This window comes from Heteronotia binoei, chromosome 16 (assembly GCF_032191835.1).
Source record: "Heteronotia binoei isolate CCM8104 ecotype False Entrance Well chromosome 16, APGP_CSIRO_Hbin_v1, whole genome shotgun sequence".
Lineage (NCBI taxonomy): Eukaryota > Metazoa > Chordata > Lepidosauria > Squamata > Gekkonidae > Heteronotia > Heteronotia binoei.
Window position 1 is genome coordinate 49,287,746 of NC_083238.1, and position 27,637 is coordinate 49,315,382.

The following is a 27,637-nucleotide window of genomic DNA, read 5'->3' on the forward strand; positions in this document are numbered from 1 at the left end:
ACAAAACCACGCAAACGGCCTCTTGACTTTGGATACTTGTACAGTTTAATTTGCAAACAGAATTTGTATAAACAAATTCACCCACCCCCACCCATCCAAATCATGTCTACTTGTAAACTTTATAGAAAACCCAGGGATAAAATGAATTCAAATTGTGGAAGGCCTTAAATTATGTTACAGTAGAAAATACAGGAGGTAGAATGTAACTGAAAGGATTAATGCAATGTTAGGATCAAAATTTATAGCTCCTGTAAGCTACCAACACATGGTTTTAAAAAACCTAAATTCAGTGTTCTCTAATAACCATAGAAAACACAAAATAAATTCGCCATGAAAGCCCTTATATCATGCTTTGATATAGGGAGGTAGGATGCAAGAATCAGAAGGACACGAGACATGACATTTTATCTACAGCTCCTGTTTGCTTTACTGTCGACAGTTTGAACAACTCAGTCACCTTCCTCCGTTTCAGATTCAGACTCTGAAAGAGAAAAGGCAGGCCATGAGGACACCGTGCACAGCTGCAGCTGAATAACCCCAATTCTGGATTGAGCAATTCCATTTACCTTCCTCGGCGTTCTTGAGCCATTCTACAAACTTCTTCATTTGCTCCAGAAAGACGCTCTTTCCCTTTGCAAGGTGGGCGTCCTTGTACCACTTGAGGATGGGTTCTTCGCTTAACACCTCCGCTGTTGAAAACAAGGCATTAAAAATAAACAACATGAAGCCAAGCCTGAGACAGAAGGGTTTCTGCCGCTAGCACCTTGTGTCTGGGAGAGCCAGTTTGGTGTAGTGGTGAAGCGTGGGGACTCTTATCTGGGAGAACTGGGTTTGATTCCCCACTCCTCCACTTGCACCTGCTAGCATGGCCTTGGGTCAGCCACAGCTCTGGCAGAGGTTGTCCTTGGAAGGGCAGCTGCTGGGAGAGCCCTCTCAGCCCCACCCACCTCACAGGGGGGTCTGTTGTGGGGGAGGAAGGGAAAGGAGATTGTGAGCCGCTCTGAGACTCTTCGGAGTGGAGGTTGGGATATAAATCCAACATCTTCTGTGTGCCTTTTCAAGAGTCCCGCATGCTGATGCAAGGGAGACATCCGTCGTGTAGCTGGATTTTGCCTGCCTCTGCTTTTATGTAAAATGCCTATCTTTGTAGGATGCCCATCCTACATTTTTGGAGAACCCACTTCGTTACTACAATAAGCAGGTTTAAGATTGAGCCTTGCTTCTTAGAGCAGGACTGTTGAAGGCACCGTTACACATATTCCAGAAAAAGCTGCAATTGGAAGACAGCAATCACTGTAAACGTGATCTCCAAAAAAAATATATTAAACCTTGGTTTTGCTACAGCTATCTGGGGCACATACATTATAATAAGAGATTCCCTGTCTTAGCATCACATGGATTAACTAAACAGAGATGCTTTTTACACGTTAATTCTTTTTTGCAGGTTGCCTAGAAAGCCCTGCGGCACAGCAGCTCTGATTGCATGAAAATTTTATTGGGGGGGGGGGGGTATATGCCCCCTCCCGAGCAAGGAAGCAAAGTACTTAAGCTGTGTAATACTCAAAGCAGAAGTGGAAACGTGAATACAAGGGCTCTCTATTGTGCTTCAAGCTTCCGTAGTGTAACAAAATATTCTCCAAGGAGATAGCTCAATCAAGGGAATAAGACACGCCACCAAGACAGGAGTGGCTAACCTGTGGCTCGGGAAGAAGACTGCAGATTTATACCCCGCCCTTCTCTCTGAATCAGAGCGGCTTACAATCTCCTATATCTTCTCCCCTCACAGCAGACCCCCTGTGAAGTGGGTGGGACTGAGAGAGCTCTCCCAGAATCTGCCCTTTCAAGAACAACTCCTACAAGAGCTATGGCTAACCCCAGGTCATTCCAGCAGCTGCAAGTGGAGGAGTGGGGAATCAAACCCAGTTCTCCCACGCACTTAACCACTACACCAAATCGGCTCATTAGCACATACTGTGTGGCTCTCAAAGCCCCCACCACCTGGTCAGCTGGCTTGCATTTGTCTCTTTAAATTGCTTCACCAAGCCAAGCCAACTGGTGGCCTGAAGAATGCATTTGCTTTCCTTCTACCATGCCCTCCCCTCCATCTATTTTCCTTCCTTCCTTCCTTCCTGGTGGCTCTCAAACATCTGAAGTTCATGTCTTGCAGCTCTCAAACATCTGCCGTTTATTCTATATGGCTCTTACGTTAAGCAGGTTTGGCCACCTCTGGACTAAGGTTATCATAACTTTTTTGCTGATTTGGAAATTGCCTGCCTCTGCTTTTGATGTAAAATGTTAAGCTTTTGTGTAAACTGCCACAATAGTAAACAAAGTGGAGGGTCCCCCTGATTCTCCATTGCCTCAACCCTCCCGCCCACCTTCCGAAGATTGAAGCATTTTGCCAAACTACTAAATTAAACCCTGCTGCTTAGCTTTTGGCCTCTACTGAAAGGATCAAGCAGCAACTGAAATGCAACTGCTCCCATTTGAGCAAGCACAAGGAAGATGCCAAAATGAAGCAATTCTTTCCATGTGTGAATGAACTCAAGGGAAAGAGCTGAAACTGACCTAGAGGAGGCCACCAACCCTGACCTAGTTTCCCCTCCCCCCATATTGTGCAATAAATATCAAATGAGATGGTATCCAGCCAGGCACGTGAGTCTGAAAGAATGGGGACAGCTGTCCTTCAAAATGACTAACAGATGCTTTAGCAAAACATTCCAGCCGCCATAATGGCTCATGAATCACAAAGTACTTGGAGCTCTTCGCTGAGCCTATGATAGAACACTAAGCTGCAGCAGCGGCTTTCCTGCTAGCAGGGAGAAGCCAAATGCCCGTACTCATCAGAACTTGGGTGGCCAAACTGTGGCTCGGAAGCCACATGTGGCTTTCACACATATTGTGTGGCTCTCAAAGCCCTCAATGCCCAGTCAGACGTCTTGAAGAATGCATTTAAAGTTGCTTTCTTCCCACCTCTCCCCCATCTATTTGCTTTCTTTCCACCTTTCCTTCCTTGTCTTGTGGCTCTCAAACATCTAGCATTCATGCCTTGCGCTCTCAAACATCTGATGTTTATTCTATGTGGCTCTTATGTTAAGCAAGTTTGGCCACCCCTGCATCAGAAGCTACAAGCTGTGTTTCAGTGTTCTCTTTTGCGGGTCCTGCAGCTGAGGCCCCCTTGGCTAGCAAGGTCCCCCTTTTCTTTGGGACTTGTTTTAATAGGAGCTCCCTTTTTGAGCCTAAGTGCCAAGAGATCTGAAATGTGGGGAGTCCCATAAAGGCACCTGATTACATCTATGACAGTGGTAAACCCCACTCTGAACCTGGACAGGACAGGCCGATCTCCTCCACATGCAGCATGTTGGGTGACCCTCATCCCCACCTCCCTCACAAGGTGGCTGTTGTGGGGAGAGGAAGTGAAGGATATTGTAAGTCACTCAGACTCTGGGTGAAGGGTGGGGTATAAATTTTATTTTTATTTTTTTCTATTTTATCAAATTTATATCCCACCCTCCCCTGGCGGGCTCAGGGCAGCTAACAACAGCAACAACCATATAAAATATTAAAAATGGATTACACAATAAAATTAACCAATACAGTTTACAATTATTTTAAGACCAAGATGTGCATTTCTAATTGCTCTGAATGATCTTGCTTCACTTGTGGTGGTTCAGTGGGATTATTGGTGCCGTGGGGTAATAGCTACCTCCCTTCAGCCTCTAAAAGCAAGTTTAAATAACTCGGTTTTACAGGCCCTGCGAAACCGAGGCAGGTCCCACAGGGCCCTGATGTTTCCAGGTAAGGCATTCCACAGAGCAGGCGCTATTACTGAAAACGCTCTGCCTCTGGTGTTAGACACTCGAGTCTCTTTTGGTCCGGGGATCTTGAGGAGATGTTGAGACCCTGAATGAAGTGCTCTCTGGGGCACAGATCCAACTCTCTCTCTCTCTCTTGTGATACATTATGCTAAAAAAGCTACTGGCTGCCTGGCAATCTTAGGAACTCCTGGTTATCTTAATGTCATATGATAATTTATTTAATTAGCTAGCAAAAAATCCCAAGAAACAGAGAAAGTGTGCTGGAAATTTAAAAAACTGATTAAATGCACTATCCAACAGCTCAGGATTCGCAACAAGACCTCACTTTGATCTTGGTAACAAAAGACCTTTCAATGCTGGAATATTCTGGTACACCCCAGAGGGGTCTGCCCAGCTCAAGGGATTACATCAACCAACACCCAGTTCTTTTGTGGGTTTTTTTAAATCTCAATCAAGAAGAGCATTCAAGTCATTAATTTACTCTCCATCCTGTTTCAGGAACTATCCTGACTCACCCAAACTTTTGTGTCAATGCAGACCTGGCTCACTTGAACCTAATCCAAGTATGCTAATTATGCTGCTCCACCCAGGCCCCTCACGCCTATGCAGATTTGGCTCACAACGGCCCAGCCAAGGTGATTCCCCCACTTCCCCCATTAACATTTGACAGGAGTTAACTTTAAAGCAGTTGGAAATGACTGGTGCTTGCACAGGGGACCTTTCCTTTCCTACCTTTAAAGCAGCCAAACAAAGTTTGTGTCCAGTGGCACTGGACAAAGTAGGACGCTGTGCCAGAGCATGAGGTTGCTCAAATCCCTGCTGGTCAGGACTCTGGTTTTCTACTGAGAATTTGTGCTGCACTTGGAAGTGTTTTCTCCTGGCTTAACTAGCTCCTTAGAGCTCAGCTGTGTCCGCCCCTGGACCTCTCCAGACTTCAAACCCAGGATTGCAGGCCACACGTCCCTTCTCTAAAAATTCCCCCCAATTTCCTCCCTCCTGCCACCTTCTATCCGGGTGTCTTCTTGTTGGTGCATGAGTGCAAGTGTGTACTTACTTAGGGAACTAGTTCTCAGGTGCCCGGTGTAGATTCTTTACATTTTTAGTTATTTTATTTTGTATACAATGTGTGTGTGTGTGTGTGTGTGTGTGTATATATATATTTATATATTAATATATTATAACAGGGGAGGGACAGTGGCTCAGTGGTAGAGTATCTGCTTGGTAAGCAGAAGGTCCCAGGTTCAATCCCTGACATGTCCAACTAAAAAGGTCCAGGCAAGTAGGCATGAAAAACCTCAGCTTGAGACGCTGGAGAGCTGCTGCCAGTCTGAGTAGACAATACTGACTTTGATGGACCCAGGGTCTGATTCAGTAGAAGGCAGCTTCATATGTTCATATGTACAATGTCATAATTTTATGCTGGGGTCCCACTATCAAGTTCTACCCTTGTATACAGAGGTTACAAAAGTCCTGCCGTATTATTTTCTGGAGCCCTTTTTAAATAAAGCTAACTTCCCCAGTTCTGGGTCCAGTTTGGATAACCCCCCTCACCCTCAAGTTTAAATTAAGCTCATAATTACCTTTGTAGAAGAGCACCACTATTTTCTGGAAGGCCTTCATGAAGTGGATGTTATCATAACAGTACTCCTGAATCTTGAGCAACAGCGTCAGTTCAGACTGACCTTGGGTTGTAAAGGCAGCGAGGAGAGGGCTATATTGCTGTGGAGAGAGGCGACAGTCACATTTCTCAGCCCCCACCATGTATGTGAAAAGCAGGACATTCAAAGCTTGGTCACAAGAAGAGCAGGTTTTTATACCCCATTTTTCTCTACCCTAAGGAGTTCCAAAAGCAGCTTACAATTGTCTTCCCTTCCTCTTATCTGGGAGAACTGGGTTTGAGTCCCCACTCCTCCACTTGCAGCTGCTAGAATGGTCTTGGGTCAGCCATAGCTCTAGTAGTTGTCCTTGAAAGGGGCAGCTTCTGGGAGGGCTCTCTCAGCCCCACCCACCTCACAGGGTGTCTGTTGTGGGGGAGGAAGGTAAAGGAGATTGTAAACTGCTCTGAGTTTTGGAGTGAAGGGAGGGATATAAATTCATCATCATCATCATCTTTTCTCCTCACAACAGGCACCATGTGAGCTAGGTGTGGTTGAGAGATCCCTGAAAGAACAGTGACTGGCTCAAGGTCACCCAGCTGCCTTTGAACGAAGGAGGAGTGGGGTATCGAAGCCGGTTCTCCAGATTAGAGTCCGCCACTCTTAACCACTACACCACGCTGGCTCTCAAGTCAGAAAATTAAGCCTTAACACAGAAGAAAAAGGTATCAGAGGGGACGGCCAGCTGTTGTGGGAGCTCCGGAATGGAGTGAGTCTGTAGGAGGCACTACAGGGAGGGGAAGGTGGTGCATCTAATACATTCTGCAAAGAAGAAGATAATGGATTTATATCCTGCCCTCCACTCCGAAGAGTCTCAGAGCGGCTCACAATCTTCTTTACCTTCCTCCCCAACAACAGACACCTTGTGAGGTGGGTGGGGCTGGAGAGAGCTCTCACAGCAGCTGCCCTTTCAAGGACAACTCTGCCAGAGCTATGGCTGACCCAAGGCCATTCCAGCAGCTGCAAGTGGAGGCGTGGGGAATCAAACCCGGTTCTCCCAGATAAGAGTCTGCATCCTTAACCACTACACCAAACTGGCTCTGCATTGGTTCAAGAGCTCTACATTGTTTATAAAGACTACTTGTGGTGTAGGATCCTGCATTTTCAAAGGCTCACTCTACATAAACCACAAAGCTTTTAGTACATCAGAAGGCCCCTGTACTGAAACCATTTGAAAAAAAATCTCATCTCACTTTTATCCTCACTATAGGAAGCTTCACTGCTGCTACTCATGCTGGCAGGGAAACGTCCTTTTGGGTCTAACCCCAGAAGCAGATTCATATCCCTAACCTCAGTCAGTGTGCACATACCTTCAAGTGCTTGATGGCTTGTTCTGCTACTAGCTCCTCTTTTTTATTCCACTCCACGGTGCTCATCACGCTCGACCAGATGATGCCGATCACAGTCTGTTCTGAGATGTTGTTCTTCTTCATCTCTTCCTTGACGTACAAGATGATCTGAGGAAATATAATTTTGGTGAGTTACCCACTACTCTTCCTTCCTATCCAGACGAGCTTCGCTTAGAACATTTTTCAGATACAGCTAACGTGAAGCCTCAATACCTTCTAAAACAACCCCCTGCTACACAAGTAGGAAGGCTACACTGATTTGACGCTGCTCTTGGGCACACCAGGCGCCTGTCAGAAAGTGATTCCTAGCCGCTTAAAGAATGCTGGCTTCAATACTCGGAGCTAAAGCTGTGGCTTTACACGCTTCCAGGTTGTGCTCTTCCTGTTTATAACAGGCACAGACGTTTAGATCTATGTGCTGTCCCCATCCTCAGTGTAGCCATCTTGCATTCTTCCCCACAACTTCCCAGACTGAACCTGGAGACATTTCCCAATAGAAAGCGTGCACTCCACTATTCTGTCACCACGAACAGAAACTGGCAGCTTTAACTGCATTGGGAATGCTCGTGGCCTGCCCAGCAAAAGTCATGCCTGGAGACCCAGAACACACGGCAGGAATGCAAGCGCACTTTCCTGTTGATCCTCATGAGATGCACCATGTTACTGTTTTACACCAACACAATGTAGAAAAGTTACCGAGGAGGGAACTTTGGGGCAGAAGCGTTTCAGATAAAGTTAAACAAAAGCACCGAGAACACCACTGGGACATGTGGCAGGTCCTTATTTTCACTGTGAGACTTGCATTCAGATCTCCAGTCCAATTTCCCCAAAAGCAGAGTCATTTCCCTATGCCTTCTAGGCTTCATGAATCCAAGCAGGAGCTGTCAGGGGCACAGCAGCAGCCCCTCCCCTCTCTCACACAACTCAAACTAGTAGACAAGACCAAGAGTCCAGTAGCACCTTGAAGACGTAACAAAATCTGTGGTAGGGTAGGAGCTTTTGTGAGTCACTGCTCACTAAGCCCTCTGTGTGAAAACCCACAACAATGGCAAGGGTTGGCCCTGCTTCCTCCCAAAGCACGGTTTAAGCACTGCTGGCATGTTAATTAGGGCACTGCTTCTGCAACAATGCAGTAAAAAGACACTATCCCATGGCCACAACAGTCGTATTGCAGATTTATGAAACCCAGGGTGGGCAGTGTTGGCTGTCGGACCAAGGAGACGCAGACTCAAATCCCCACTTTGTCATGGAGCCCACAAGTTGCCCAAGGCCACCCACGCTCTCAGCCTGGCTTTTTCACAGGACCGTTCGGAGAACCAAGTGGGACAGCCCCATTTACACCACCTGGCATTCCTTGAAGGAAGGGTGGGATGAAGATCATGAAATGCAGCATTACATTATCTGAAGAAGTGTGCTTGCACACGTCAGCTTATACCTTGAATAAAGCTTTGATGGGTTTTACACCAACACAACTTTTGTGAAGTGTTTAAGGCTTTGTTTGTGCCACTGGGTTCAAACATTACATTACTCCCTTTAATGTCTTTATCTGTGCGCCTTACAAACCACTGAACACGCACAAACTGTTTTCACAATCCACTGCAGGTCTATCAAGGCAAACCACTGACGGTTCATAACCCCACGCAGTTCCTAACCTGCCTTGCTAAAACATCAACCATACGTATGAATTATATCATAACGTCTCTGTAATTAGCCAACCACAGGTGGCAATTTAAGGACTGACCAGAACACGTCATTCTTTTAAAAGAACATTTACTATGAGACACCAATGAACTCGTAACTTATCAATGTCCTTGTTTAATTATGCCCAATACCAACAGTTAAAATCTTAGCCACTAAAGGCAGACGATGCCACCTCCACCCAGTCCACAACAGATGTGAATGCAGGCGCTAGAGTGACGTGAAGGCAAGGCCCTCTGCTTGGAAAACTTGCTTCATTAGTCAGAACGCCAACCTATTCCCATTTATGTGCCTTCTGAAGTTCTGCCATTTCAAAAAGACATTAAGCATAGCGAATATAATACACTCAGGGCTTTTTTTTTGGTAGTATAGCTCCTTTGCATATTAGGCCACACAACCCTGTAGCCAATCCTCCAAGAGCTTACAAGTAGGCTCTGTAAGCTCTTGGAGGATGGGCTACATCAGGGGTGTGTGGCCTAATAGGCAAAGGAGTTCCTGCTACAATAAGAGCCCTGAATATATTACTACAGCAACTGAGATTTTTACAGGTGAGGGAGAAAAAGTAGGCAAAGGTACCCACGTCCTTAAATGGATCCCCACGTGACATCTGCTCTTGAAGTTCTTTCTGCAGCTCCTTCCGAGCCCCAATGCTTTGTTGGTTCCGGACATATTCGGAAAGCTCCTTCAGTCCTGCATCCGTGAAGTATTTTGTGAAGTGTTCAAGGCTTTGTTTGTTGGCTGGGAAAAGTTCCTGAAACATGCACAGGGGTTCACTGTAGAGCACTGCTGAGGAAGGCATTCAAAGCAGCTCTCTCATCAGCATCAAAGGAGTGACTTCAATAGGAGTTAAGAAGCAGGGGACTTACCATCAGCCTGTTATCCATGTTGACTTTACGGAGGCTAGCAGCCACTGCGTTAATATCTTTTTCATTGATCCATGATTTAAACAGCTTAACGGCAAAGGCTGCTGAAACACCTGCATGAGAAGTTGGGAAGGTTACAGAATTGGAAGGGGGGGCCTCACTTAGTCTTTGGTATGTTTCACAAGTCCTTTCTCACACAGCTGCAAGAGTTCCGGAGGTTGTTAGATGCAGTCATTTACCAAAAAGAGACTGTTTTCATGCGAAAAAACATTCACTGAGTTTCGTAAAGACCACACTGGGCAGCTTCTGCTTCATTTATCAGCAGAGCTTTTTTTGGTAGAAAAAGCCCAGCAAGAATTAGACCGGATGTCGCCACTGCTTCACACAGGGCTTTTCTGTAGAAAAAGCCCAGCAGGAAGTTATTTGGATATTAGGCCACATCTGCTGACGTCAAGCCAGCTGGAACCGCACTCCTGCTTTAAAAAAGCCCTGTTTATCAGTATTAGTGCAAAATCTGCTATCAAGTAGAGATTTCAGCAAACAGAACTTTTTCCCCATTAAAAAAGCCTAAACTTTATTTATAAACTGCATTCTGGGAGTACAGGTCAGTGTCCACAAGCAAACAAGTGGGGTTTCATTGGCCAACAAACAAAGCCTGAGAAGCTGCAGTTACCCACTCCTAAAGTGATGCAGACTGCCACAGCAATCTCATGCCAGTCTTAATATTATACATCCTCTACACCTCCTTCTTTTATGCTATGCTGTTTAAATCTAACCTTAGAAGCCAGCTTAACGAGCCACAGATCACGGGAGAGCTGAACACATTACAAGCAGCGTTATCAATGAACTTTTTTCAAGGAGTATTCCCTCGTACCACCCCCCCCCCCTCCTCGGGGTCCCTGAATTACCTTCTTTGACAAGATTCTCATTATATAAGCTGTTGAGAATTGATGCATTAAGTGTCCCATTGGCCAAAAGAATACCTGTCAGCATGGCCAGCTTGTTCCGCTCAGACTCTGAAAAACCTTTCAAGAATAGCAGCAACTGCAAGAGGAAAGACGGCTGAGTCAGCGTTTCCAAAACTGCAAGGCACTAAAACCATTTGGCAAGGCTAGCATGATATCTAAAGGCACTGATTCTTGGAAGCAATTAAATACCATCACTTTCTCACTAGGCAGTTCATTAAGCAGCCTTTGCCAGGCTTTTATCTAGCTGTTCCACTCATTTCCTGTTAAAAATACCACTGTCTGGGCAACCAAATTTACGAGACATGCGATGCAGAAATCTTGTCATTTCAAAAACTGCTCCCCACCTTTTTGACTTCATCCTCAAAGCCTTTTTCCAGGTATTTGTAACGCCTGATCAGCTTGTTAAAGACCTATAAAACAAAACTAGATGTTACGCTGTGAAAGGGACTGAAACAAACACTCTTCATAAAGCCTACCAGGCCTCATTTTGGACAGGAGCTCACAGGAGTCGAGCTCTGGAACCTCAAAATTTTATTGTGCTTTCTTTCTTACCCCCCCCCCCTTCAAATACTTGCTTCTGGGCTCCATTGCTCAAACCCCCTGTGAACCCAAAGGTTTGCTGAGCCCTGAGATCTGACAAACTTTCTAGTATTTCCCCCCACAAAAAAGGGGCAAATAACCCAAACATCTAAAGCAGACTGATGGAAACCTTCCTCAGGACCCTGTGGCCGCAAAGGAGGAAGTCATTTAAGAAGTATGATGGGAGCAATACTCCCTCTAAACTGTGGAGTCTTATAAGCAAAAATTCTACTTTGTAAGCTACTGGCATTAAAATGGTGAGCTACTGCTGTGATGGACACAAACCTGGAAGCTGGGGAACAGCCTTGCAACCTTTGGCTGGGTCACAGCTATGGTAACGAAAATGTAGCGAATTGAGTGATGCTTGGAGGGAAGTATAACACCTCAGAGTTTTAGATTCTGTTCAGTTTTCAGTTGGAGCTTGAATACTGAACAGTTAGGAGTGAAGACTGTGTACTTAGGCTGATCAGTTGTTGAATCAACTGGAAGGAGCTGAGAACAGCCAGTGGGGCGGAGTTCCTTGAGGAGACAGAACTGAAATAAGCTTCTGTCTGTGAGTTTGTAGTCAGAAGGAGGTCAGAAGGTGTGGATCCTGTATGCTAGTGTGAATGTCTGTGAGGGAGAATTGGTCTAGCACAAGTCAGGAGTCCAGTGTAAGTGGCAAGGAGTCAATGATAGTTTATTATTTTTATGATTCAAGAAGGCTATACCATAGTGACTGCAAAGTGTTCCTAGTGCCCAGTAGGTACTGGCTGCCTGTCCAAAGTTTTGAATAATTCTAAAGCCTGCCTGTTTGGAAATTTAAGAATCTTCTGCCAGGTTATATTTGTTCAGCCTGACAAATCTCTGGAGTTTAAAAGATTGATTATTTTACAAACCACCTGCCTGCCAACTGATTTGTTTTTACTACAACTAATAAATATTATTTTATCCCTTTCCCTTACATTTTGTGACCCAATAAAGCTCATTTTTTGTTTTTGAATTTAAAACCATCTGGTGCCTATTTTTATACTTCCAACAGGATTTCTGTGAATGTGGCTGAGGGACTGGAGGGAAGGTGACAGGGGAAAAATTCTTAGTGGTCACCCTCCCAAGCTGACCCTGACTGGTTCCTCACAACTGCATATTTATAGTTCACTCTGGGGCCATTTTTCCTGAGCTAAGACAAAAATGTGTGAGCTGGAGGCTAAAAGTCCGTGAGCTAGCTCACACTAACTCAGCTTAGAGGGAACACTGGATGGGAGCAAGTTTTTATTATGACAATTATAATTCAAAAGGTAGATGCTGAGCTGATATAATTTAGTATACCTTCTGGTAATGTCAGGGGTGTGCGACATATGCAAATTAGTTGTGCTAATGAGTTTTGGCACCTCTTTTATTACTAAATGTCCCCTGAAAGCTGCAATTGTTCAGTCTTGTCTTCCAATGTTCCTATACGAATACAGAGGTGGAGCAAAAAAACAAACAAAAAAACCCCAAACAAACCAGCTTGCAGGTTTAGAACTAACCTGAGCAAATGCTTGCATCGTTTCTAGGTCTTCCTGTGCTGCGAAGACGCAGACATCTGTATGCATCATGTCGTCTGCCAGTGTACCTCCTGGGGCTATTAAGAAATGGAGGTTTAGGTCATGAGAAAAACTAGTTCAGTCAGCAAGACTACCAAGCGCTCCTTAGAATGTTTCAGCTTCACAGAACGAAAGTTGCTTACATTGAGAGTTAATTTGGGGGCCATAAATAAATCTTTCCCACTGTTAAGCATCAAGAGCCCCAACTTTCAGTTGTGTTCCTCTTTTGTGAGAACACTGAACACCAAAGAGTACTGTGAAACAACAACTGTTCTGGGTGCCACTAACTACTTCAAATGTTTAATCCCAGAGGGCATACCATGCTTCTTGTACAGCACATTTTGTAGAGATAGATTCAGGTGAACAGAACAAAGCTTAAACTTAATAAAACTTTGCTGGTCTTAAAGGTGCCACTAGACTCAAACTTCGTTCAGCATATTTTGTATGTACTGGTTAAATAAAGTGCCAACATCCTGTATTAGTGCCATGTTAAAGTCTTTTAAGGGCACAGAGGCTACGTCAACAGCAGAAACAAACCACAGGCTGATTTTAAGATGTATGATTATCTGCTTGGGAGGAGGCCTGGTCTGAGGATGCTTACCCAGCATTCCACCAGCCACCAGAATGTCGAAGAGTGTCTCTGCATAGCGGCGATAATCAAGCTTTGCTCCAGAAGCATCAAGAAATTTCGCTACTGCTTCCAAGTCACTGCCAGTTTCATTTAAACCTTGAATAATACAGTCCTGAAACTGAGTGGGGTCAAACCTCTCTTTTTCATCTGCAAAAAAATAAACAGAAAAATAATGCTGGGTTAGATCTTATAAAACTGAGAACACCGTTTGGCCTTACCTTTCCCTAGCAGCCTGTCGTGACCCAAGACGCTCTGCTGGCTGAAGAGAAAGATGAGGCTGAGAGTTGTCACCTCAGCCTCCCTGTTCCCTAGTGGCAACTTTTAGGGACTGCCAGGGGATGGTGTAAGATCCAAACAACTGTATTTAAAAGGACGTTCTGATGTTTGAAGACAATGTCACAACACTACACAGCTACTTATTACATGCTAAGAAACTAGTATAACTGCTAAGATGCCAAACTGGTTAGAGAAGGGAATTTTTCATTTTTGGAAGCATCATTTGAGAATGAGATTATCAGAAAGAGGAGTACTAAGATAGGCGCATAAGCCATTTGGTTATAAATTGTGAGCAACTGAAAGTCAATGTGGTACAGTGTTCAGAGCCTCAGCCTAGATCTGAGAGAATCATTGTGCTTCAACAGAAACTCGCTAGGAGACCGCAGATCAGCCCCTTGCAGGATTATCACTGTGAGGATAAAATGGAGAAAGGGAGGAATATTGTTCTAAGCCACTTGGGTTGTCACTGGGGAGGAGGGGGAAGCATGGGATAAATACCTAAATGAATAAATCAGCAAGCATGACGCTGGGGACTAGCGCACCTTCAGCAGACAGGACTCCTAGCCCCCTCTTTTCTAGAGAGCCAGTTTGGTGTAGTGGTTAAGTGCGCAGACTCTTATCTGGGAGAACGAGGCTTGATTCCCTACTCCTCCACTTGCAGCTGCTGGAATGGTCATGGGTCAGTCACAGCTCTTGCAGAGCTGTCCTTGAAAGGGCAGCTTCTGTGAGAGCTCTCTCGGCCCCACCCACCTTACAGAGTGTCTGCTGTGGGGGAGGAAGGTAAAGCAGATTGTAAGCCGCCCTGAGATTCAGAGTGAAGGGCAGGATATACATCCAATATCATCTTTTGCTCTAGTCCCATGTGGCCTCACCACCATCAAGTTTCCAGTAGCACAAAGCAGCATCCAAGCAAACATGGTTATGTAATGCCACCCAATGAACTGCCAAATTATAGAACCTGCTAATTCAACAGCTGCTGTTTAATGGGTGCTGAAGGCAAAGGAGCAATAGTACGTACAGAACAGCCAGAAGAACAGTGGGAGTGTATTGCCTGGCACAATCTGAAGTTATTACAGTCAAGTCTTTTAAATGTTGAGGTTCCCAGCATAGTGGTTAGCAGGAACTTGCCCAAGCCCACCATCATTTAGGGACATTTATTTCTGGCACAGATATATGCTGCTCCCACATGGCAGAGTTAACAAAACAGTTTTCTGTATCACCCAAGGTTCTATCCACTTGTTAAGTTGCCAATGCCATGAATGCATACTGAAACATTTGGCTTCACCTAAAGGCTGGTGCTCTTCTCATTTTTTAAGCAGAAATTTTGGCAGTAACCACATTAAGCTACCCTTCACTAAGAGTTCTACATCTTAACATTTTGCAACTCCAAAGTATACTGGTTCTCACGAGAAAGCCTTGCAAGATTGTCTACTTATTAGGGTTTGTAGAATCTTTCGGGATCAAGTGCCGTGTTCTACTGGAGAAAGTTTTCCTTCCAGACGTTTCGTTCTCAGCTGCAGAGAACATCCTCAGTGGCGTTGCAGCCGGAGAAGGCGCTCAGACCTTCTTGGTTGCTGTGCATTGAGGGCCACTCAATGCACAGCAGCCAAGAAGGTCTGAGCGCCTGCTCCGGCTGCAACGCCACTGAGGATGTTCTTCGCAGCTGAGAACGAAACGTCTGGAAGGAAAACTTTCTCCAGTAGAACACGGCACTTGATCCCAAAAGATTCTACAAACCCTAATGATGTTACCAGCCGTGAAAACCTGAAATCATTGTCTACTTATCTTTAAAAACACACACACACCAACAACCTTCATGTTTGAGTTCTGAAATATGGCGTTATTTGCCACAAGACTTCTGATCAAACCAGCTTCCTAATGTCAGACCAACTGATCTCTTTCATTATTGCCCGTGTAAGGTAGCTCCAAGAAGAAGGAACCTACTGGAGGATAGAGCCCTATTACTTCTGGTGAAAGGCCTGACAGGTTTCACTACTCTTGAAGCTAAAGCAGTCTAGCACACCAGGAGTACTCAGTTGAAGAACAGGAGGAGAGACACAGAGATGTACGGTTTTTAGAAGCTTTGAAACCACAGAGGGAAAAATGTTGGAAGAAAACTGAAATATGGAATAGTTTCTTACCAAAGACTGCTTTAAAATGAAATGCATCACTTGTGGCATAATCTGCATACAAATTATGGAAATGCACCCATAGAGAGTGATCGAATGCCAACTGCTGCAGTTGATGCCACCTCACCACGAAGCTCTGGAAAAGCCTCCTCAGAGGAACGCCTGCCCCCTTCTGGTGCTGCCTCCCACCAGCAAGCAAAGACTTTCCTGCTTCCTTGGGCATTCCTTCAAGGATCCCTCCTTCCTAATAGGCATTTTTATCTTTTGTATGTATTTTAACCATTTTGTACGTATTTTTGCTCTACTTTTTAAAGTTTAAAATGTTAGTTTTAATTATGTATGCTTGGGAGGGGTGTGGACGTCATCGGTTTTATAATGCAATTTTCATTGTGTATATTTTAAAGTGTCAGCCTGCCTTGGCAGCCCTTGAAAGGGCAGAAAGGTGGAATACACATTTTGCAAATTTTTATATATATTTCTAATAGGTAAGCTGCTTACTGTGTCATGACCCCTCCTGACACTACTACAAAGGAATGTACCTCTTATAGGATCAAAGTCTAAATCTTCTGCTAGATTCATTTGACCCAGTCTCCTGATGTCTAGCTGGAGGCACACTGTCCAGCAACCTTACTCAACCTAAGCAGGCACATAAAAGTGCACGGGAAGCAGACCTTACAGAATCAAAGTACATCATCTTCCAGGGGTGGAATTCTAGCAAGAGCTCCTTTGCATATCAGGCCACACACCACTGATGTAGCCAATCCTCCAAGAGCTTACAAAAAAAGAGCCTTGTAAATTCTTAGAGGATTGGCTACATCAGGGGGTGTGGCCTAATATGCAAAGGAGTTCCTGCTAGAATTCCACCTGTCATTTTCAGTTCCAAAATGGAAGAACCGAAGGACATAAATGTAATAAATAAGTGCAAATGGCTGCCACATCAAAGATTCCACCGTAAGAATTTCCCATTTTGCCACTCAAATTCTGTTAGTTGGAAAGTAAATTTCACTGAAACAAATGGTGCTTGTTTCCAAATAACAGGTTTAAGCCTTTGGTGGAAGTCTTACTCAATTAACATAATGAGCGCTTGTGATTCAGCAACCAGCTCCACAGGGTTTATGTTGCAAATGACTCCCAGCTCATACGCCAGGTGTGAAGAGCAGGTAACTTCAGATTCGCTCTCAGTTCTGACTGCCAATTTTGCCTAACCTCCCATTCGTTTGGATTCTACAGCCTTCATCCAGAAAGTTCTTGTTACTAGATTAAGTCAAAAGTTAAATTGCATCATAGAAGCTGCTAGTAATATTAGAAAAAGAGCCTGTACTGGAACACCAAGCCAGTTTTGTGCCATGATGAGCTGGCACAGGAGTCTGTATAATTTATCATGATGCTACAAGAAGTTCTAGGGCCAAGTCAAATGAAATTTCACTCAAACATTCCTTTAAAGCAGTGGCCCCCAACATTTTTGGCACCAGGGACTGGTTTTGTGGAAGACAATTTTTTCACAAACCGGTGGGGAGGCAGCGCTGCGGGTTTTGCCACCCCAGGCTGCCTCCCTCCACCCATGCCACATCCCTGGCCCCATGGGGGGGTCTTTAAATGGGGGGAGACTGGGGCTGTTTTTGCCTCTCCTTCCCATTTAAAGAGCTCTGCCCATCAACTGATCAGTGGAGGTCTATAAATGAGGGGTAGGCTAAGGGCACAGCAGCGCTGCCTCTTCTGCTGGCCTGGGACCCGGGGGGATGAAAGAGGCAGTATGGCCTTGCTCCAAGGCCCAGTTGCTAGTGGCCACGGATCAGTACGGGCCCATGGCCCAGTAGTTGGGGAAAGGAAAGGTCCCTGTGCAAGCACCAGTCATTTCCGACTCTGGGGTGACGTTGCTTTCACAACGTTTCCACGGCAGACTATTTACCGGGTGGTTTACCATTGCCTTCCCCAGTCATCTACGCTTTCCCCCCAGCAAGCTGGGTACTCATTTTACCGACCTCGAAAGGATGGAAGGTTGAGTCAAACTCGAGTCGGCTATCTGAAAACCCAGCTTCCGCCGGGGATCGAACGCAGGTCATGAGCACAGCTTAGGACTGCAGTACTGCAGCTTTAACACTCTGTGCCATGGGGCCCTTAGTAGTTAGAGACCTCTGCTTTAAAGAATGACGTTTCTGCTTAGGGCCCAACAAACTTAAGTTACACCTAATTTTGCACTTAGCTCAGCACTTATTTTGACCTCTGCTAAAGCAAAACCATAATATATGCTTAACATAATGACTACTTACAGGTTCATGTTCTTGAGCAATCCTGCATGCCACACAGCCAACTGGGTCACCTCCGTTACCACAGGAGGTTAAATATGCCCCGTGTGGAGGCATCAGTTCTTAGTGGTGCCATACTTTGAAAGCTTGGAGTAAAATCTGTAGCCCCACCCCCTTGTTAGGCAATAGGAAACTGCAGCATTCTGGCCCACGGATGCAGACTCAGAATGAAATGGGACTATTCATCTTCCTTCCTTTTGAGAAATTCGCTCCATGCTTGTCTCCCATTCTCTAGTTCCTGCTGTTTACACAGTGCACTTCACATCTAACTGACTCCCATCTCTCCCAGTGGGCTTTTCCTGGTGATAAAATCCACTGAGTTTGTACCACATGAGGAATGAAGCTCAAGGAAGTGGGTAATGCTGTTCACTGCTTTCTTCCAGACAGCTTCAAGAGGGGATTGGATAAATATACGGAACCGAGGTCTATCCGTGGGTATTAGCCAAAAGGTATAAGATGGAAATTCTGTCTGGGGTAGTGATGTGCTGCATTCTTGGTGCTTGAAGGGCAATTGGGGGGGATTCTGAAGTTTTGGTCTCACTGGTGAACCTCCCAATGGCACCTGGGTTTTGGTCACTGTGTGACAGAGTGTTGGCCCAGATGGGCCTTGGCTTCTCTTATGTTTTAAATGTTCTAAAATAAAGCCATCCATGTTACTTTGATCAAAATGACCAGACTTGGTGAATCAATGTGATCAATATGTGAAACAATACGTCATCACATAAGTAAAAAAAAATGCCTTTGAGATTGAGTAAAAGCCTCTCACTGAGAGATAGGGGAAAAAAAGAAGCTTAATATTTCTATTAACTCTGATAAGATAATGTTTTAGGGGGAAGTACCGGTGTAAAAATAAGAATCTCACTGTGTGCCTCTGTCTAATGAGGTAACGGTGCAGCTCTCTATGTTTAACAGGATAGGTACATTCACTAACAGATCCAAATTGCCACATACTTTAAGATACCCACTTGTAGCAGATAAAGAGAACCTTTCAAAGAAGCAGACGCACTACTAGGCTTACCTCTTTTCCTAGTTTTAAAACGCTGGCCTGATAGCGTTGGCTTTTGCTGCTTTTGATTATTCATAAAAGACACCCTGTGGAAAGAAACAAATTCAAGGATTTTCAGTTAGGCAACTTTTAAAGAGATAACAAAAAAATCCACACCATCAGCTGCAGACAACTACTGGCAACATCTGCTTATAAAAATAAATGTACTTTTAGAATTATATCACAATGCTTTGCATGGCACAAGTGTAATATAACAAGCTAAAACCTAGTGTTAAGTAGTCAGGTTTACATGAGCACATCAGCCAGAAGGCAAACCAGTTCATCTTCCTATATGGCTAATATTAAGGAAGCATATTACTGCATGTAGGATGAGAACTCACAATGTCAGAGAGGTCTTGAGTTGAACATCCCAGGCTGGCAGAGGGAGAGGACCCATTTGAAAGATCTCACCCTCATTTTAACTTGAATGGGAAGGAACCATAGTCAGGGCACCTGCCGCTTTAAGAGACACCCAAAAGCCAAAGCAAGTATTTCATGTTGTAGGATTTCAAAGCAGAGAGGGTTTTGCAATATTTCCCTAGTTTAACTTCTAGCCGGTTATCCAACTACCATAAATCTCTCCTGAGTTTAAGTCCATTTCCAACAACATCACCAGCTGCAAGGATGGCTTACACAGTGCTTTTTCTAGGTGTCCAAGTGTTTCACCCTATTTGTATTTCAGCCAATCTCCAAACAATGGTTCAGGGCCCAGAGATGTGCTGCGGTCGGCATACCGCTTTCCCCTCCCTCACATGTGAATTTCCTTGATTTGTTCTTCCCACACACACATATGCTTCTCAAAGAGGGATCCTTGGTGGTCCCAAGGGCACCCCAAGAACAGAAGTCCTTTGTTAGGGCAGAGTGAGGCCATCTCACAGATCATGTAAAAACCTCTTGGTTTTCGGGGGGGAGGGCACGGATTCTCAGTCTAAGGTGACAGACTTAGCTTTCCTATCTTTAAAGCTTTCCTCCCCCACCCCACTCAACAATCACCTAGCTTCCAGGTCATCTATCAGCAAGGGGGAAAGAATCCTGATTAGTTGCTGGGATCCAACAGCTCAGACTCAAGAACTTTAATTGGCTGAGTGCCTCCAAGGCAGTACAGTTGCCATAGTTACATCCAGATATAAAACTGAACTGTTTTTCAATAAAAAGATTTCACCATAGAGACAGAGACACCACTTTGCACTCAGACAACAGCAGCCAATATTGATTTTCAATAGGACAGTGGGGGTACTGGCCTTTTCTTGTTTCTAAGAACATCTCTGGCCGTCTTACCAGGTTCCTTCCCATCTCACCTGTGTTCAGTCAGCCTCTACCTAGAACTTATTTACCAATAAGGAAATTTCTGGTCATCTCCTGCATAAAATCCCTTCCAATGAAGGATATGAGCCTTTTGAATTTTGGCCCTAGAGCACTGGTACGTACATGGCTTGCAAAGACCCAACATTCACAATTACCGCCAACCAAAAGAGTGATATTGATTTTCAACCCTGGGATGCTGCCTTCACCTCAGGAGGGCTTGCAATTTGCCTATTCCTCCAGCAGCAGCTTTTTCACGGTGGGAGCTACCTGTCAAGTACAAGCCCCACCAGGCAAGGGTCTTGCCAACTTTCCTGGATCATGTTGGGGAACAGTGCCACAGAGAGTATGTCAAAGAGCTACATGTGACTCCTAAGTCACTGAGTGACAACCACTGCGCCCTAGAGAGTCAGCTACCCTCTAGGTCTCATGTAAACAATACTAACATTTTACTTAAAATCTGACCACTGTGGTGTTTTGTGGAAACCTGAGGACAAAAACCTCCACAAGGCATGAATGGCTTGCGGTGTGCTGCCTGACACATCGTGGGTACTAGGTGGGAAGGACTGAAGATCTGGTAAAAAAATTTAAATCACAGCAGAAGTCCCTGGGATGTGAAAACCTGAGAAGACCCGCTACAGCATGTCTCTTAACACAACAGGTTTGGAGACTAGGTTTTGTAGCACCTGGGTCAAGTCATTATCTCAACATCTGCACTGTCTAAAAGTATCACTACTGTGGAGCTCAGAAAGACACCTAACCATTGCAAATGAGTTCAAAGTGTCTCCCCTGCCAGGTAAACTCCTGGTTTTTAGAAATCATTTATCAGACCTCCGTATCTATTTCATACCAATAAAGGTATGAAACTGAAAGCAAGTTAAAGGTCAAACTGAAAATTTAAATCAGGAGACTCAAAAAAAGGTCAGGTGAACCAAACATTTCTATGCAAAAGGCAGTAAGTGGTAATAAATCTAAGACCATGCTAGCAGAGACTTAATATTTCTTGTGCTCACAATCAGGAGAGATAAAAAGGCCCATTTCTCCCCACCATGCTTCACTGCATACCAATAACAACGAAGATCTTAATCAGAATTTAGACTGTAATATAATAATGAATGGAGCACTAACAATTCCATACAGAAACAGCAGCACAATTCCAGTGGGGGGGGAGGAGAGGGAAGGAAGGCATCAAAATGCACAGGAGCGCTCAGATCTGTTCTTGGAAGCATTGAAGATCAGACTGCAGAACACAACGGCCTATTCTAAGCCAGCGGGTTTGGATTTTTTTGTTTTGTTTTTGGCAGCCACGAAGGAAAGGAATATTTTATTTATTTACCTTAAAATTTCTGTCCCCCCCTCTCTGCAAGAGGACTCAGGGTGGCTAACAGTCACTTCCGACATTTACATTTATAGTTTAAAAACCAATAAAATACAATTTCAATTAAAACATTCTAAAAAACATTCCATGGTGCTGTCTTCAATACAGGTGGGTTCTTTTTCTGGTGATCGTCTAGTAATCGTAGCTCTTTAGAGATGTGAGTGGCAGTCTTCTCCTGGATCAGCTGTTAAATGCCTGTTGAAACAGTTTTTTGCAGGCCCTGCAGAAGGTAGAGATCCCGCAGGGTCCTTATGGATTCTGGGAGGGCATTCCATATTCCTGGTGCTGCCACCGAGAAGGCCCTAGCCCTTGTGGAACATAACCTGGCCTCCTTTGGTCCAGGGATGGACAACAGATTTTGTGTCCCTGAACGCAGTGTTCTCTGGGGAACATGCGGGGAAAGGTGGTCCCATAGATAAGCAGGTTCCCGACCATAAAGGGCTTTAAAGCTCAATACCTTGAAACCGACTCGGAACACAACAGGTAGCCAGTGCAGCTCTTTCAGCACTGGCTGAATGTGCTCCTAACGAGGGAGCCCCATTAACAGCCATGCTGCAGCGTTCTGCACTAGCTGTAGTCTCTGAGTCAGAGTCAGGGGTAGCCCCATGTAGAGAGCATTACAGTGATCTATTCTCGAGGTGACCGTAGTGTGGATCCCCATTGCTAAGTCATTATGCTCCAGGAAGGGGGCCAACTGCCCTAGCCACCAAAGATGGAAAAAGGCGGATCTGGTAGTGGCTGCTACCTGGGCCTCCATTGTGAGGGAGGACTCCAGGAGTACTCCCAAGCTCTTGACCTTAGGGGTCAGTATTAATGACACCCCGTCAAGAGCCGGCAAGGGGATCTCTCTTCCCGAACCACCCCGACTCAGATAGAGAATCTCCATCTTTGTCGGATTCTGCTTCAACCGACTCAGCCTGAGCCAAGATGCTACGACTTGAAGAGCCAGGTCTAGGTTTTCCGGGGGTATGGAAATAGTTACGTGGTCCAGAAAACACACGAGAGGGAAGCCAATGTCCTCTGCAAGGATTAAACAAGCCTCACATTTCAACTCAAAGATTCCAGAAAGGGGGGGGGGGATCATTTCAGGTCTTGAGAATCCGAGGCGCAAAACAGGGAAACCTATTCCCAAAACCATATGCCCAAACCAACCAAATCCCATTTCCCCAGCATGCCCTTTTCCACTCTCCTCCTCCTCCCAGCCAGGGAAAGGGCTAAATAGCAGCCCACCCCCCACAAGCCAGCCTAACCCGCTTTATTATATAATAAACCTCAAAATCTCTCTCCAACCTCGATCCTTCTCAATCTTTGGGAATCTAAGTTTATTCAAAAACTGGATAGAGAGCTAATAATGCTACTATTAACCACAGCTAAAGCTGCTATTGCACTCAAATGGAAAGATGAGCATTCTCCCTCTCCAAATTTCATCAAGGTTTGGGATTATTTCATATTAGAAAAGATCACGGATGAGATAAATCATGACTCTAATATGTTGTCGCACAGATCTATAATGGCTAAAGTGGTCTCCCTGTTTAAAAACTTACTTCATTTACTTATCTTTATTATAAGTTGTTTGAACTGAACTTCTGCATATATTATTGTATACGTGTGGATTGTATTTCCTACCATAACATTTTAACGTTTCAGTTTTTTTCCCCAGAGATAAACTTAAGTTTATTTAAAAATAGATGAGTTACATTCAAAAAGAAAATAGAATAGAGCATCGATACACCCCAGCACACTGGGAACTGCCTATATAAATCACAACTAAAGTTTTTACATAGCAAGCTCTTAAGAACTACATTATACAACCGAGGAAGCAAACAAAATCTACACAGATACTCAACAAATAAACTACATAAATAAACAGCGAATTATAATATTATTTGAATTATTTTTTTAAAAAGGTGAAAGTAGTCCCCTGTGCAAACACCAGTCGTTTTCGACTCTGGGGTGACGTTGCTTTTCACGTTTTCACGGCAGACTTTTTTACAGGGTGGTTTGCCATTGTCTTCCCCAGTCTTAAAACAAAGTTAAAAATGAGACATAATCTTCATGGGATAATGTAGATGAAACACAGGAGGGCCCAAATTTCCAATTCAGGAAAGGCTTCCACTTACGTACAATTTTCTTCCTGCTACCAAATTATAAACGGAGCTATAGGAACCTGTCATTTTATCCGCTGTTTTACATTGTCGATTTTTTTTTATTTTAAAAAAAGGTATATAATAAACCTGCCCTGGAGGATGGCGCCTCCTTCCCCTCCCAGGAGTCTCCACCCCTCGTGCGAGGAGTTCAAAACCACCCGCAGCTTCCTCCCCCCGCCTTCACTACTACTACTACTACTACTAGGGCGGCTCGGCCTCGCGTAGGCCGCCAAGAAGAGCGATCTCCCCCTCCCGCCCATAACAACCCACCGCCGGCTTCCTCCCCCTTTTTTTCCGAGGCCTACCCACCGAGCCCTCCGGTCGGAGGCGGCCGCGGCAGGAGCTGGAGTCGGGAAGGCCGAGGGAGGTAGGAGGGAAAAGGGTCGGGCAGTCTCCCGCCAGCGCCGCCTCGACTAGGCCGGAGTGGCCCGGCTCCCTCCCTCCCCCCCCGGCGGCGTCGGCGTCGCCACCTAATAGAGGCCGCGGCTTTGTTACCCGCTAGGCCGCGCTGAGGGGAGGGGGCCCCCGGCCCTGCCCGCGCGGCCGTTAAGGGCCCGCCTCGCCCTGACGGCCGCCGCCGCCTCATCTCTCCCCTCAGAGCCCTTCTCCCCTTCCCGCCCGCGAGGGCCTCACCGACTTTGAAGGCAGGAAAGGAACGTCCAGGGAGCGCGAGCGTTAACGGTCAGGCGCGAGGAGGACTGAGGGGGAGGGGGAGCCGAAGGAGGCGGTTGGAGGCAGCAGCAGGAGGAGGAGGTGTCACAGGCTCCGCCCCCTCCACAGCCTCCCCCCCGGAAACCTCGCGAGAACTCATTCTCGCCCGGGATGGGGGAGCGGGAGAAACCATTTTCGGTCCCCTCACGGAGGAATAAAAGACGGCGGGAAGTGGACTTGAGGGGGAATACTGTGGCAAACGAGCGGTGGTGGTAGTCTTGAGAACGAAGGGAAGGCAGTGGGTTGGGTGTCTCGTCCTTTCTCTCCGCCTCCCCCCCGCTGTTGAAAATGAGCTCGCCCTTCCTGCCGTTCTTTTCCTTGCCCCTCAACGTCCCCTCCCCTTTGACGTCATGCGGGGATGGGAATGCGTCCGTTGGAACGCGTGCCTAAGCTCAAGCGCCACCCCCTGCAGTCAATGGAAGCGGCCGGTTCCCTGCTTCGCGGCAATGGCGGGAATCACTTGCGGCCGAGTCCATTAAGGCAAAATAGAGGAGGATAGCTCGGCGAGGTTCTCTCTCCACAGACGTCAGGAAGTCGGGGTCTGGCAGTTCTTTTGTCTGCTGACCGGATTTCCTGGGTTTGACGAAGTCAGTTTTGACGCCAGGAAGGGTTTTTTTGCTATTGGAACAAATGTGGTTTAGTCTTTTAAGGTGATGCTTGTTTAACCTGGTGGTCTCTCCCGCTGGCTTGCAAACAATGCTGATTGCTCGGAGAAAGCAATAGAGAAATCCTCGACTTTGTTTTAGCTGAGAATTTCTAAAATGTTAGCGTTGCCAGCCTCCAGGTGAACATATGAAACTGCCTTATACTGAATTAGACACTCGGTCCATCAACGTCCATAAAAAGCCCCTTGGCGCAGAGTGTTAAAGCTGCAGTACTGCAGTCCTAAGCTCTGCTCACAACCCGAGTTCGATCCCCAGCGGAAGCTGGGTTTTTAGGTAGCCGACTCGAGGTTGACTCAGCCTTCCAAGGTCGGTAAAATGAATCCCCAGCTTGTTGGGGGGAAAGATGATTGGGGAAGGCAATGGCAAACCACCCGGTAAAAAGTCTGACGTGAAAATGTTGTGAAACGACTGGTGCTTGCACAGGGGACCTTTCATTTTCCTTTCCATCAGTCAGTATTGTCTACTCGGGCTGGCAGCAGCTCTCCAGGGTCTCAAGCTGAGTTTTTTCACGCCTACTTGCCTGGATCCTTTTTTTTTAGTTGGAGATGCCGGGGATTGAACCTGGGACCTTTTGGCTTAATGGCTCTACCATTGAGCCACCGTCCCTCCCCAAAGAGGATGTGTTGATGAGAGCTACACAGAACCTGACACCTACAACCCTGCCCACTGTTGTCCCCATATGAACATATGAAGCTGCCTTATACTGAATCAGACCCTGGGTCCATCAAAGTCAGTTTTTAATTGCTGCTTTGTTTTGTATATTTTAGTTCTGGTTTTAGGGATTTTTTAGATAATTGTTTGGGGGTGGTTTTTTTAGTGTTTTAAAAGGAGATTTTATTGTAAATGTTTGAATTCGTTCACTGCCTTGGTGGCCCCTCTGAATGCCAAAAGGCAGGATATAAATTGTGTACAATAAATACAAATAAAATCAATAATGCACCCTATTATTCTGCTTCAAATGTCGTTTTTGTCAGTCGGCATCTATAAAATAACTGTCTCATGACCTGGCGGGGGGGGGGGGGGGTGTTGGCTGAAACTTCCACTATCAGATATGGTTGTATAGTATGGGAGTTGATAGAATCCTCACAAATGTCTAAACCAGGGCTTTTTTGTAGAAAAAGCCCAGCATGAGCTTATTTGCATATTAGGCCATACTCCCTGATGCCAAGCCAGCCAGAACTGCGTTCCTGCTCAAATAAAACCCTGGTCTAAACCCAAACCCAAAGTAAGCTGATGAGATTTATTTTGAGGTCAGGTCACAATGGAAATATAGCAGAAAATGCCTCAGCTAGAAGTGTTTCACATGTGAGGTAAATTCTTGCTGGGACCCAACAAGGCTTGCTTTGTTCTTCTTGCCTCCATTTTATCATTACAAGAATCTTGTGAGGAAGACTAGGGTGATAGTGTGCAATTGGTCCCAGTGTCACCCTTTCATGGCAGAGTAGATATCTGAACATGGGATTCCCAGATCCTAGTCTGATACTTCAACCACTACACCACATTGGCCCACAGAAGGGGTGCCCTAGATCAAGAGTGGCCAAACTTGCTTAATGTAACAGCCACAAAGAATAAACATCAGAAGTTTGGGAGCCACAAGACACGAACAAATATCGTACACACACATCTTTATTAAAACTCTCAATATTTTATTTGCACAGAAAGATAAAATACATATGTATTGACTTTACAGCATGACTTTGCTAGAAGGAGACTTTTTTTAAAAAACAAAAGCTGGGAATAACGGTCCCCATAACACCAGCACAGGGAAAGGTCAGGGAATTATTTTTTGGCACCACTGGGAGAAGGAAATGCATATGTATCATATACACAAAGCAGGAGTCAAGTGCACTTTTATGACCAACCAATTTTTATTTAGAACGTAAGCTTTCGTGTGCTCTTAAGCACACATCATCAGATGAATTCAGCACAGTGAGCAAAGCCATACATAGCTGAGCAGAGCCATACATAGCTGGTAGGCAGTGGCAGCTATGTATGGCTCTGCTCAGCTATGTATGGCTTTGCTCACTGTACTGGATTCATCTAATGAAGTGTGCTTAAGAGCACACGAAAGCTTACGTTCTAAATAAAAATTGGTTGGTCTTAAAGGTGCAACTTAAATCCTGCTTTGTTCAACTGCTTCAGACCAACACGGCTGCCTGCTTGGATCTATGTACCATATAAATCACTGTCCGTTTGGATCATTATGCATCTCTCTTTGCTTTGACACCAAGAAATACAAGTGCTATGAAACTAAGGGGGAACCCTGCACCACCCTCTTTAATTCCATCCTTCCTTCCAGTGGCTCCCTTGGCTCTTGTGCTCTCTTTCCCCACTCTAGGTCTCAGGGCAACCTTTGTGGTGGAGGAGAAGAGCTTGCGAGCCTGCCTGTTCTTCCCTCCTTCCCCGCTTCACGCACACCAGAAATAGTCACCTACCTATGGGTCAACGCTCAGAGGCTGACTGAGGTCCCGATGCTAAGCATGCTTACTCAAGAGTAAGCCTGCATTAAGTCCCTCCTTGACCTCCAGGAGCCACACAATATGTATGAAAGA

At 45.4% G+C, this 27,637-nt stretch overlaps 1 protein-coding gene across 3 annotated transcripts; it reads right to left on the reverse strand.

Moving 5' to 3' along the window:
* Positions 1-22: 22 nt before the first annotated feature.
* Positions 23-24,704, reverse strand: BZW1 (basic leucine zipper and W2 domains 1). 3 transcript variants are annotated; one of them, XM_060257386.1, is made up of 12 exons: positions 24,343-24,704; positions 18,856-18,929; positions 13,097-13,273; positions 12,439-12,533; positions 10,696-10,761; positions 10,292-10,427; positions 9,387-9,496; positions 9,101-9,271; positions 6,784-6,930; positions 5,399-5,537; positions 567-689; positions 23-481 (listed from the first exon to the last, which is right to left on the reverse strand). In XM_060257386.1, exons 2-12 carry the CDS (start codon positions 18,917-18,919, stop codon positions 450-452), a joined length of 1,260 nt encoding a protein of 419 aa, XP_060113369.1. In that variant the 5' UTR covers positions 18,920-18,929; positions 24,343-24,704; the 3' UTR covers positions 23-449. The 3 variants fall into 3 exon arrangements, with proteins under 3 accessions (XP_060113369.1, XP_060113368.1, XP_060113370.1); XM_060257385.1 differs by having other exon boundaries at positions 24,347-24,437; XM_060257387.1 differs by lacking the exons at positions 12,439-12,533; positions 18,856-18,929; positions 24,343-24,704 and adding an exon at positions 11,243-11,248 and having other exon boundaries at positions 13,097-13,174.
* Between the last annotated feature and the right edge of the window lie 2,933 nt (positions 24,705-27,637).